The following is a 13,666-nucleotide window of genomic DNA, read 5'->3' on the forward strand; positions in this document are numbered from 1 at the left end:
TTAGATTGCAGCAGATTATAAGGAGGAAGCAGCCCATAGGCTCATACTACAAATCGAATTGTGTTACTCCCCTCCCAAGGAAGTGCAGCAGTGTCCCCAACCCTATGGAAGGTACCAACTCCTTGGATAGTTCTTCAGAACCCCTCATCATCTAACCCAACTTGTTTTTCATTTTTTTCTAGATCCTTCCAACAGTCCTCTTACTGTTCCAGAAACATTCTTCTCCTCTTCCCTCTTTGTTTCTTCGGAGGCAGTCCTCCTCATCCTTCACCCCCACCATTACAAGTCACCACCAGGAAGCCTGTACTCTCCTTGTCCCAGAGTCAGTCTTCCCACTCTGGTCTCTCACTACAGTGCATTGATTATGTGCTTACTGTTCACCTCTTTTTGAGAATGACTAGGGGTATTAGGATCTTAATCATGCTGGTGATTTTCAAGAACTGGGTACACAGTTGAAGTAGACAAATCTTTAAACCATTAGAGGACTTTCCCATTTAATGTGATTAAAATAGGAGTTTTGAGTTTAAAGAGAGTTTCTCCATTTTTTTAAAGAAAATTTCACTCATGTAATGCTGGACAAATGAAGGGTAAGTTCAGCTCTGTTCTATATCTTTATGTATTGTTATGTTGTATTGCTATATACTGTTTAATGGATTTTTAGCTTCAGTTTTTTTCTTCCACTTTCCCGGAAAATGTGCTTCCTCACCTGCCCTGCTCTTACTCAGCTGGACAAGGTTTATGTGGGAGGGACACATTTCTATCAGTGATCCATTACTTTACACAGACCTAAGTTAATTAGTGCTTATGTGCTCTTAGTATGCTACATCTCCACCGCAAGGCTCTCCCTGTAAAGAGACACATTTTTGGTTTGCAGGATGTTACATTCACTCCTTCAGGGTGCTAAAGATAAATTTCATTTTGGCAAATTTCCAAAAAAAGACTAAATTATTGGTTTGTTACAAGCAGTATTAGATATGGTTTTTCCCTCTGTAGTGGTATTATAATAATAATTTTTATATTTGAGAAAAGAATAAAGTCATTCATAATCCCATCATATCTAGTCATATTTAAGACTATTTTTTCTAGCCTTTTTTCTATGCATTTTTCATACTTAGGAATCATAATCACATAGCATATTCATATTTTAAAAAATTAACATGGGACGCTTCAGTTGGACTTTATGGTTGGGAATTGGGGGTAAATTTATTCCTTCTGGGGGAGGATCATCAGATTTTCAGAGTTCTTTGACCTTAAAATGGTTATCCTCTAACTTAACAGTAAAATGCAAGTCTTTTAGCCATGTCCTTCAAACATTTTAAAATATTCTCTGGATGATTTACTTCCTTTTTTTGTTATAAAAAGCACATAACATAAAATCTATGCTCTTAACAAAATTTTAAGTATACAGCACGGCGTTGTTAACTGTAAGCCCGTCGTTGTACAGCAGATCTCTAGAACCTTTTCATCTTCGTGACGGACACTTTATACCAGTCGAACAGCAACTGTGCATTTCTCCCTCCTCCCAGGCCCTGGTAGCCACCATTCTACTTTCTGCTTCTATGCATTTTACTCCTTTCACTACCTCATATAGGTGGAATCATGCAGTATTTGTCCTTCTGTTACTGGCTTATTTCACTTAGCATGATGTCCTCCAAGTTCATCCATATTGTAGCATAAGGCAGGATTTCTTTCTTTTTTAAGACTAAATAATATTCCATTGTGTGTGTGTGTGTGTGTGTATATATATATATATATATATATATATATATATATATATATCACATTTTCTTTATTCGTGCATTCGCTGATGGAAATTTAGGTTGTTTCCACTTCTCAGCCATTGTGAATAATGCTGCAGTGAACATGGGAGTGTAAGTATCTCTTCAGGATTCTGTTTTCAGTTCTTTAAGATGAATCCCCAGAAGTGTGATTGCTGGATCATGTTTTTAATTTTCTGAGGGTTCTTCATATCGGCTGCACCATTTTACATTCCCCCAACAGTGCACAGAAGTTCTAGTTTCTCCACTTCCGTGCTAACACTTGTCATATTCTATTTTTTTGATAGTGGCCATCCTAACATGTGTGAGGTGATATCTTATTGTGGTTTTGATTTACATTTCCCTGATGATCTGTGATGTTACCTTTTCATGTACCTGTTGATCATTGTATGTCTTCTTTGGAGAAATGGCATTTCAAGTCCTTTGCTCACTCTTAAATCAGGTTATTTTTAAACACTGAGTTGGAAGAGTTCCTTATTTATTTGGATATTAACTCCTTTTCAGCTACGGTTTACAGGTATTTTCTCCCATTTCATAGGTTGCCTTTTCACTCTGTTGATTGTTTCCTTCGCTGTGCAGAAGCTTTTTATTTCGATGTAGTCCCACTTGTCTACTTTTGCTTTTGTTGCCAGTGCTTTTGGTATCATATCCAAGCAATCATTGCCAAGACCAGTGTTGGGAATTTTTTTCCCCTATGTTTAACTCTTAATGCATTTTGAGTTGATTTTTGCCTGTGGGGTAAGATATGGGTCCAGTTTTATTCTTTTGTGTGGATACCCAGTTTTTCCAGCAACATTTGTTGAAGAGAATGATTTGGTTCTTGCATCCTCTAATTGTAGACATCAGGTTGCGGTCAACTCCAATAGTGAACCTCTTTGGGCATAAAGATTTTTTGGTCTTTAAGATTATTTTCTTAGGATAAATTTACAGAATGAGAATGACTGAGTAACATGTAGAAGCACTTCAGGGTTCTTGATATTTATTGCCAAGTTGCTTACCAAAAAAATTGTAGCAGTTTACACTCCCTTCAGCTGGTGACTCCTACTTTTCCATTTCATCACACCTTCGCCAGCATTTAGCAGTTTGTCTAAAAACAAAAACGAAACAGAGAGAGTGAGAGAAGGAAAAAAAATTATGATTTTATTAAGTACAGATGGAATTCTCTCCTTTTACTTTGCATTCCTTTGCCACTACTAGTAATGTGGAACATTTTCAGCCATGTGCGTGTCCGAATTGTCAGGCCAAGTATGTAGAGTTGCTATTATTACTGAGAAAGCATTAATTACAATGATGGTGCAAAGGGTACCAACATAAAGGTAGGCAGACCTATCAAGTATTATTGAAAGAGTTCAAAAGTGTTCAAAACAAGGACACCCACTTCCTGTCCATGGGACCAGAGGGAAGTATGAGTTAATTAGCTCCCTGCCTGTTTCCATTTTGACAAAATGGGGATAAGAGTGAAGTCTTCATAAGGTTGTTGAAAAGTAAGTGGAATTACACTGTGTAACTCGTTCAGTGCATAGTAGGTGCGTGATACGTGCTGGCCCTTTCATCGCCGCTTCCCTTGTACCTTCAGCTCTATTTCTGCACTTGCATGCTGGGTGGAAGTAGAGGCTGCCTAGAAACATGCATTCATGGTACTCCTTGGACCACCCTAGTCTGAAGAAGGATAACCATAGAGTGTAACAGTGGCGCTACAGTGCCCCGACCTGGAGTACCCACAGGTTCTCCTCAGGCCTCCAGATTTGAGAGGAGGCTCTAGCACGTTCTGGCTGCAGCTGTTGTCTTCAGGGATTTCCAGTTTGAAACTGCTGGCTAAGTCCTTTGCTGATTAAGAGGTACCCATTTCTGACCTCTGCCTTGTATTCTTGTTCTAGCATAGCCATTCCTGCTTCCGCCACCAAAAAAAAAAAAAAAAAAAACCCAAACAAAACAGGAATGACAAACTAATTAATAATGATTTATTATTTTTAAAGCAATAAACAGTTTTTCCCTCCTAACGCAATCTTATGTGAACCCTGAATGAACAAAGTAATTAAAAGTAGAACCACTGTGATGAAACTGGAATGAGAAGGCTGGTAGCCCTGCAACCCCAAGGCACCTCTGCATACAGAGAGAAGCCTGTGAGCCCTCACCACCACCACAGGAAAACCCCCAGCTTGCGAGGTACCACGCATAGAACAGGAGGCCCTACACCCATGCTGAGCCCCAGCTACTTGTGATGCTTGGGTGTTGTGGGTGGAACTATCAAGGGAGAAAAATCAAGAAAAATCACCAGCACCGATGGGGGAAAGCCTTCTTCTTCATCTTGCCTAAAATCCCGGCACTATTAAACCTTGGGCTCATCTTACTGGGCCCACCCAGGGACCAGCAGGGGGTGCAGTTGGCACCCTGAGGGTGCTGGCGGAAGGGGGCTCACCATGCTCCTAAAGCTTATCTACCAGCAGAGCAGCCTGAGCTTGACAGAATATTGAGGTGAAGATCTAGTTTTTAAATTATATCGGAGTATGGAAAGAAAGTCGTGAGAAAAATGGAGAGCAAAGAATGAAGAATGTTATGACAGAAATGCATTCCCATTAAAAATTTGCATTTTTTTTAAAAAAAGCTCATATCATGTTAATCTAAAATTTCACTGCGATTTCGAAAGGCTCGTGGGGGAAAACATCCTGGTAAATGTATATGCCAATGGAGTGTCCACAGGACCTTGTTATAATGATGGCAATTCTATTTCTTGCAAACACTAATGCAGGCCTCCCTTTATATCTTGGTAAAGCTGATTGACAGAGTATAAAATTGCTTTTTAATCCAATTTAGGAAACAAAATGTGTAGTGGGTTTTAACATTTAAAAATGCTTGAAGCGTGGAAGCAGAAACTCAGAATACCCTGGCAGATTGTCTGTGATATTGTATATCAATGGTATATTTCAGAAATATTATTTCAATATAAGTTTTTTTTGAATTAAGTCATGTTTTGTTCCAAGCTTTTTTGCATTAGAGGAAGGAGAATGTATTGTGGAAATATGACCCGGAGAAAAATGAGCAGAAACCAGTTTTTAGCAATGTATCTCAGGAATAGAAAGTTTCTAAGAGGTCTCTTTCTTTAACAAAAACCACTGCAGCTGCTCCCACCAAGGTCACTCCCGCCACGGCCTCCCCAGCTCATCCTATCTCATGTCTCCTGGGCATTTGGTCCCACTGACCACTTTTTCTATCTGAGGTCATCTTGGCTCCTTGCCACTTTCTCCTGTGCCTCTCTGAGCACTCGTTGCCTGCAGCGCTTCCTCCCTGCTCACCCTCAGGTTGGTTCTCCTTTCCTGCTTGCAGCCCTCCTGGGCGACCTCATGTGCTCCCACTGCCTCAGCCTCTCCCTGCACACCCAGACCCCTGTCTCCAGCTGCTGTTCCAGGCTCCAGACCTGCACACCTTCACTCCTCACTGCAGGCAGAGAAGTTCGGCAGGCACGACAGCTGTTTTTGTTACCTTCCCACTGCTAAGCCTTTTCCTCCTGTGGTGTCTTCATCTTAGCTAATGATCTCACATTATTCTAGTTTCCTAAACTAGAAGTGTCACAGTGACCTTTGATTCCTTCTCTTGTCCTCAGATTCAGCCAGGCACCACGTCCAAGGGAAGTCCCCCTCCTCGGTTTCATCACCCCTCACTCAGACCATGACAGGAACTTTTTGACTTTGCTAACTTTAATCTCTTCCTGTCGGGTGCTCCTACACATGACTTACCCATTCCTTTCAAAACCACAAACTGTACCAACTCACTTCCCAATTGCCTACTGCAGAGGTTTTCAAACTGTCTCCCTAGGAGCCATAAGGGTCTTCAGTCTTCTTGTGGGCCCCTCCCCCAAGATCCCCACAGTTTTGTTTTATGTCACTTGCACATTCTGTTTGATATTTCTTTTTTTTTCCTTTGAACAAATTTTTTGGTGTCTCAAAGTTTGAAAACCACGGAATAACTCCGGGTGAAGGTCACACTCTGGAGCATAGCATGCAAGGCCTTTTATAACCGCTTTTCCTGCTTCACTCCCTCGGAGAGTAGCATAACACCTGAGTTCCGGTGCAGGTTCCATCATATACAATGTGTGCAACCCAGGATGAGCTATTTAACTTCCCAAAGCATCCATTTTTCCATCCATAAACTAGGGACAATACCATCAGCTCCCTCACAGAGTTGTAAGGAGTTTCTGAGATAAGAAGCTTGACGCACATTAGTGCTTCATCATTGTTGGCAATTTCTGTCATGTTAGTACTCAAGCACCTCAGGATTGCAAGCCCAGTGTGTCCTCTGATGCTTTGGTGCCCAGCCTTGCAGTGGCTTCTGCCTCCCCTCATCTTTACAGGTAAACCTTTGTTTATTTAGTGAGACTGACTCATATTTTCCTTTTTCTGTGAAGCTGTCCCAGAGATAATGCTCCCCATTTGCTTCCTGAGTACTAAGTACAGACCTCTTACTAAGGCAGTCATCATGTTGAATTTTATCGTTTCTTTGTACACGTATGCGTGCGCACACACACACTCTTACAAAGATTAGGGATTAGCAAGGTAGTGACCTGACCTGATCATGTCCATGCCCTTGAGGTGAATTGTGAATGCACCATATCTGTGCCCTTGGGGGACACTATGGCACTCCCATATCTTTCTTTGGGATATACTGTGAACACACCCTTTTTTTTTTTTTTTTTTTTTTTGCGGTACGTGGGCCTCTCACTGTTGTGGCCTCTCCCATTGCGGAGCACAGGCTCCGGACGCACAGGCTCAGCAGCCATGGCTCACGGGCTCAGCTGCTCCGCGGCGTGTGGGATCTTCCCGGACCAGGGCACGAACCTGCGTCCCCTGCATCGGCAGGCAGACTCTCAACCACTACGCCACCAGGGAAGCCCAACACCCATATTTTTTGAATGAAGCAAAGTAACTGATGAATAGGTAAGTGAACCAGCAGGAAACAGTTACCTTGAGAAGAGGACCCCTGAGTGGTACTACAGATCACCAGGCTGAATTTGGCATTTCAGCTTTGCTTTGGGTTTGTCTCCATATTGGTCAGTTGGTGACCGCTGGCAGCCAGTTCTCTTCAGCTGAACTGCTGCTACTATAAAATTGCTGAAGTATTTTACCTAGAAGCAGACTCAATCATCTGTGGGACACACATACACAAGAAATATAACTTACCTCCACAGTAATTTAAATACTTGATTTTTTTGTTTGTTTGTTAACAAAAATAGCTACTGTTTAGTGAATACTTATGTGCCAGGAACTGTGTGAATGCTTTACACATATTATCCTATGTAATATTCAAAAGTTAAAACAGCAAGATGGGTACTTCTATTATTCTGTTTTAACAGATGATCAACCTGAGGTTGAAAGAAATTAAATAACTTGTCCAAGGTCTCTTAGCGGAATAGTAGAGACAGGATTCAAACAGTGATGCAAAGGGGCAGAGGGCAGATGAGGGCAGGGGGCAAGGGCCGGGGAACTGTGCATCTCAGGCTTCATCACAGCGTGGCCTGAACGAGCCGAGGTTCCTGCGTCATTTTTGTCCTATTCCAGCGTGCGTCTTACTGAGTCCAGGGTGTGGACAGCATTGAAACTCAGAATATGTAGCATGTCTTCCAAGTAGCACTAGCTGTATTCTCTGAACCCTTTACTGATGTTTTAAAAACATTTTTTCTGGGCTCACAGCCTCTTTCAGAGCCAGTTGCACCAAAGCACTGTACACATACAAAAAATTACTCTCTCTGGTTATCTTGTTTGTTTGTGTGGTTTGCTGTTTATGTTCTTGATGCAAGTCTAGAAAATAGTTTTGTATTATATATATATATATATATATATATATATGTATACACACACACGCGCACATATATATATAGACAGAAAAAATATTAAAATGCTTATTATAGAAAACTTGGAAAGCATAGAAAAAGCACAAAAGAAATTAATCTTCCATAAAATCAAATATTTTGCCACCATTAACATTCAATCTGTGACCTTCCAATGCTTTTAATGCCTACATGTACATTTGTATTACCAAAATCATAATCTGTATGATACACTTGGTCTTTTCCTTCATGATATGTCGTGAACATTTCCTCATGCTAGTAAATATTCTTCTACTACCTGATTTTGGGGAGCAATTTGATAGCCATCATCTAAATGTACTGTTGTTTAATTAATCTCTTCTTTCTCGTTTTGTTTATTCCTGTATTTTTGCCAGGGATTTTCATATGACATCTGCTGTTGTCAGTATTGAAATCCTAAAAGGGGGTATGGATTTTTTGGCATTAATGTCTGTGTGAAGGATAACTTTGGGATCATGTTCACTCTAATTATTATAGAGTTTTAAGATGTTAACAGAAGAGACTTGAGCAGTCACGTGTGGTAGCCTGTGACAGGGCACATCTCTCCTGACAGGTGAGCCAGCCTCTGCTCACAGACCTCCATAAGTAGGCACTACTCAGCTCCTCTTTGCCTGTTCTAATACTATATGTTCCTATCTTGGGCATAGGAACTAGATTCTGACACAAATAGATTTTGAAAAGTTCCTTCCGAAACCTTTAGAAGCCTTGCTTCAAGATCAATGTGATTTGAGAATCTGGGAAGGAAGTTAGAGGCAGGATGGCAAGCAAGATAGCACAGGATGCTGGCTTAGCTAATAGAAGCCAAGTAACTATTGCAGACAGGCAGGGAGTGTTCTCTGATTTGCAAGCTACAGTTATTCTAATTGATTTCTGCATACTTGTGGATAGGGATCTGCCCTCTTCCATTTATTTTTCTCTCAACAAGTAAGATGTGAAATGTTGCTCCATGCCTTTCTAATTTAAATGTTGCACATGTTGAGAACCGATCTTGCCAGCCATTTTAAGCCTGGCCAGAAACCTAACACATTGTTGTTATTAGCCTTCATTATTTGGTTAGAGCCAACATTTTGTTTGGAACTATGCTGCAGTATAAATCTCCTTTATAGACATAACCTATTTCTGCCATAAAGTAGATGCGATGAGAAGGCAGCTGAGTTTCCTTGGTGAGTTGCTCTAGTTAGTCTCACGAGGCTGATGAGGCCAGGGATGCTCATTTCGAGAGACTTCTTGGGAAATGAGATGCATGTTCTTGAGGACTTATAATTGAGCTGAGGAGAAGGACACATGGATAGCTAATCTAAGGTGGTTTGTGAAAAGTACACATACGCAAAGATCAGAGGGAGCTTAGGGGAGAAACAGAGCATTACCTCACGGCTCGCATTGGGTGGCTGTGGACGATGTCCTTGAAGCCATATGCACCAAGTTCAGTCTGCAGGCTGAGTAAACCATCTGTCTCACACACATGTGCACTATTGCTTTCCAAATATTATGTAGATGCCCTGGTGGCCGACAATACTTTTAAACGAATTCTTGTATCATTACTATTTATTGTATAACTATTTGCCATACTGTGTATTTTTGATCAATAGATTCTACACTTACAGTTTCTATCATGGGCATCTGTGAAATTTTTTCATGTTAAAAATTGTTTCCGTTACTTCAGGGTTAGAAACTTCCATTGTCTGAAGCAGTGCTGTCCACTAGGACCTTCTGTGATCATGGAAATGTCTCTGCATTGTCCAGTAGGGTAGTCATTAACTCCATATAGCACGTGAGGACTTGAAATATGACTAGTGGGACTGAGGAACTGAATTTTTAATTTTATTTGATTTTAATTGATTTAAACTTAAATAGACACACATTAAATAGAGGCTACCATATTGGACAACACAGATCTAACATATCCCTTTGTAGATAATTTTCTAAAAATCCTCCCTCTTTCCCCAAGTTTCCTCTGCCACACCCCTTCCTAGTTTGTTTAGACTTCTACCCACGTGTGGGTGGCTGCCAGGCCCACTTCTTCTCAGGTGCTCCGATTCCTGAACGTTCCTTAGCCCAAGAGAAGAGATCTCTCACAGATGTGACTTTGAAAGCCTTTCCTAAATCATAGAAATGAAAAGGAATAGTGTGCTTGCTTCGGCAGCACATATACTAAAATTGGAATGATACAGAGAAGATGAGCATGGCCCCTGCACAAGGATGAAATGCAAATTCGTGGACCGTTCCATATTTTTGAGGGCGTGAAGAAAAGGGAACCCTCTTGCACTGTTGATGGGAATGTAAATTGGTACAGCCACTATGGAGAACAGTATGGAGGTTCCTTAAAAAATTAAAAATAGAACTACCATATGACCCAGCAGTCCCGCTACTGGACATATACCCTGAGAAAACCATAATTCAAAAAGGGTCATTACCACAATGTTCATTTCAGCTCTATTTACAATAGCCGGGACATGGAAGCAACCTAAGTGTCCATCGGCAGATGAATGGATAAAGAAGATGTGGCACGTGTATACAATGGAATAGTACTTAGCCATAAAAAGGAACGAAATTGAGTTATTTGTAATGAGGTGGATGGATCTAGAGTCTGTCATACAGAGTGAAGTAAGTCAGAAAGAGAAAAACAAATACTGTGTGCTAACGCACATATATGGAATCTAAGAAAAACGGTACTGATGAACCTAATGGCAGGACAGGAATAAAGACACAGGTGAAGAGAACGGGCTTGAGGACACAGCGGGGGATGGGGAAGCTAGGACAAAGTGAGAGAGTGGCATTGACATATATACACTACCAAATGTAAAATAGATAGCTAGTGGGAAGCAGCCGCATAGCACAGGGAGATCAGCTCCGTGCTCTGTGATGGCCTAGAAGGGTGGGATAGGGAGGGTAGGAGGGAGACGCAAGAGGGCGGGGATATGGGGATATATGTATACATATAGCTGATTCACTTTCTTGTATAGCAGAAACTAAGACAGCATTGTAAAGCAATTATACTCCAATAAAGATATATAAAAAAATGTTGACTATTTGGTAGGCTATAAATAATTATTAGAAACTCAGAAGTCAAAATCTTATTCTAGGGCACTCATTAAGCAAGAAATTTTCCCTTTCCTTTGTTCTGATGATTATTAAAAAAAATAATAGAGTTCATAGCATTTTACAAGTTATGACTCTTGGGGCCTTCTAAAATCATCATGGGCAGTAGCAGAAGCCATGACGTAATGGCTTCTATTAAGGTAAAATCACTAGACGATATATCTCTGAACATAAAATTCTCCTTTATATTTACATATTTATTATATCAATAGATGCAGTGCTAGTTGGATTACTAGGTAATTCAAAATTGTTATTTTTCCCAAAAGATTTTTGTCGTTCACTGTTTTAAAACAAGATGAAGGAAGAAGGCAGTAACATGTAGAATTCAGAAAAGCACATGAACTCATGCTTGAGGACCTCCCATCAAAATAATGAACACCTTTCATGGACCAGCCTGGGAAGAGGTCTTACTATCAAGGAGGGCCTTCAAGCCCACCCGCTCCGCAAGTGTGAGGGCTGCACGGCTGCTCTCCGCTGCTCTCGGGGTGGGCTCTCGCTTCCTGCTCTTCCTTCTTTGAGGCCTAAGGCTTGGAGCTTTCTTCAGATATCAGACCCAGAGCAAGGAAAGTTTCATTTGCTGAACCAAGAGGCCAGAATGTGTCCACCTGGCTCCTGCTGGGCGGTGCGCCCCGACGCCGAGCATGCCAACAGGGGAGGAAGCTTAAAGGCCACTGCACCCCACGTGCCCAGCGTATGAACCCACAGCAAGATGAGAGCGAAACATTGATGGGTGTCTTGTAACCTCCATTCTGTGGATCTGGATTCTTCCACTCTTCACCCTCTTTCATAAATTTCCTCTGACAGATGAATCCACAGTTGTTTCTGACGTTAAAATTGTTGGACATCTCGTAGCACCTCCTTTCGCTGTATTTGTGCTGTTTTCATGAAACACATACCTCTGTGGTCTGCTAATCTCCATTTTATAGGAGATGACTGGGTTGTTGTGACGGTGGTTGGTGGTGGTGGGGCGTGTGTGTGTGTGTGTTGGGGACGAATCCGGAGGAGAGGTGGTGAGGAGTGGAGCACGGGGAACGCCAGCTGGCAAAGACAAGTGAGCATCTGCAAATATAAAATAACCGGCCTGAATTTGCTTCCCTTTCTATTCTATAGTAAACACAAAAGAGTACAAGCGGAAACTTAGTCTCCTGTGAGACCCCAGGAAGAATATCCATTCTTGGCCTGCGCTCCTGAGACCCCTGAAGTGTTTCGGAAAGGAGCCGAAAGAACAGTGTGGTTTGGGGTCTGTACTGCTCCGCTCCCTTGGGTCTTCCTGTGCCCAGGCTGCCACCCCTCTTCCTCCAGCACCTGAGCAGCTACGGGTGACCCTTTCCGCAGGACTAAGGCCTTCTCCTTGATAGATCTGTGAGGAAAAACTAACGGGCAGTGCTAGTCATCCTCAAGTCTCTCCAGTGTGGTTGGTTTAGTCATATGACTTCTTAACCTTCATGTGTTTGTTTCATGTATTTTCATTCTGGTTACAAGATTATACCAAATTATTGTGTCTTCTAAATTTTCCTTCTTGCTGTTTGAGTCTGTATATATATATATATTTCTTTGATTAGAATATCTTAGCCTGAAAGCCTCTGATGTTCACTGTAGGAAACTAGTACAAGGCTAATTATCTGCCAACAAACTTTGGATTGCTGGATGTTTCAGTAACTGCCTTCAAATGTAGTAACGAGGTTGCAGGTTTGATGAAATGCTTACGAGCGGCGGCTTTAGGGAAATCAACCTCTCCATTTTCAATACTGAATTCCAAATTACTGTGTATTAACACACCTGTCTCCTGCCGTTTTTTATTTCAGTACCTACTAGAAATGAAAAGCTTAATCCTGCCCCCAGAACATATCCTGAAGAGAGGGGACAGTGAAGCAATAGCATATGCATTCTTCCATCTGGCACATTGGAAGAGGGTAGAAGGGGCTTTGAATCTTCTGCATTGTACATGGGAAGGCAGTAAGTAATTTTCTTTCTTTGAAATGTTTTTAAAGCATGAAAAGATGCTAAAACTGTTTTTACCCTGAGTGTTCACGGTGAGAGATGAAGATTTGCATATCTATAGCTCTCCTTCTCTGATATTCCATCACCGAGAGATGGTTAATTACTCAGGCTCTCTAGTTTCCCAGTGGTGGCGGGTGTTACTGTGGTGATCCCATCTCTGCAGCTCAAAAAGGCAAGTTTATACAGTGGATGGGGTGAGTCTGGGCTGTCCTGGCAGAGGAGCATTTTACAGCTGGAAAACCCTCTTTGGAGACCTGGACAGCCCCTCGGCAACATGGGAACCTTTGGCGTGGGGTCAGGCCTCGTGCTGGGCTCTGATGACCACTTCTGGATGGCCTTTCTGGGAGGGTTGGCTGAAGAGCCACAGTTATCCTCCAGGAGAGCTGGGTTAGCCAAACACAAACGGGCAGTGGTTATGCTTGCTTCAGCACAAGAGCAGTGGCTGCTGGACTCCAGTATGGTGGCAGGTGTAGCATTGTGCGTTAAGGGATAAATGCCTGTTAGATGGATGTGGGATAAACTGATCTGAGCACAAGCTGGGCACCGTCATTCCGTGTAAGGAGAAGTGGCTCCAACGGTGGGTGAGACGTGCTCCCTGCCCTGGAGAAGCATTTCATCCAGTTGGGAGGAGTCATCAGCAGCATGTAACAGCTGCCCTGTGATTCTTCAGACAGGAGAGGCCTATGGGGTGGAGCAGTCATGGTTAACCTTATGGGTCATAGGAGATTTGAACCAAGCCTTGAAGAACTGGGACGGTATTATAAGCAAGGACACTGTGAACAAATGCTAAGCAGTGGGGCTGTTGGGGAGAATGAAAATTAGGGAAAAAGGCTCAAGATTGTGGATTATTGGACCACATATATATTGACACTCGGTTATCATTAATTTAAGCAAAACAAACACAACATGTAGCATGGGTTGTTTTTTC

General features: G+C 41.9%; 1 protein-coding gene across 5 annotated transcripts in view; it reads left to right on the forward strand.

The window, feature by feature from the left end:
• Positions 1-13,666, forward strand: part of ST7 (suppression of tumorigenicity 7) — a 262,181-nt gene that overhangs the window by 229,168 nt on the left and 19,347 nt on the right. For all 5 annotated transcript variants that reach the window (XM_081243542.1, XM_081243544.1, XM_081243541.1 and 2 more), the window contains one exon: positions 12,543-12,693. In XM_081243542.1, the coding sequence (XP_081099668.1) occupies positions 12,543-12,693 (151 nt within the window). The remainder of the gene's footprint in view (positions 1-12,542; positions 12,694-13,666) is intronic.

The sequence above is a fragment of the Mesoplodon bidens genome (genome assembly GCF_964165515.1).
Source record: "Mesoplodon bidens genome assembly, chromosome: 9".
Lineage (NCBI taxonomy): Eukaryota > Metazoa > Chordata > Mammalia > Artiodactyla > Ziphiidae > Mesoplodon > Mesoplodon bidens.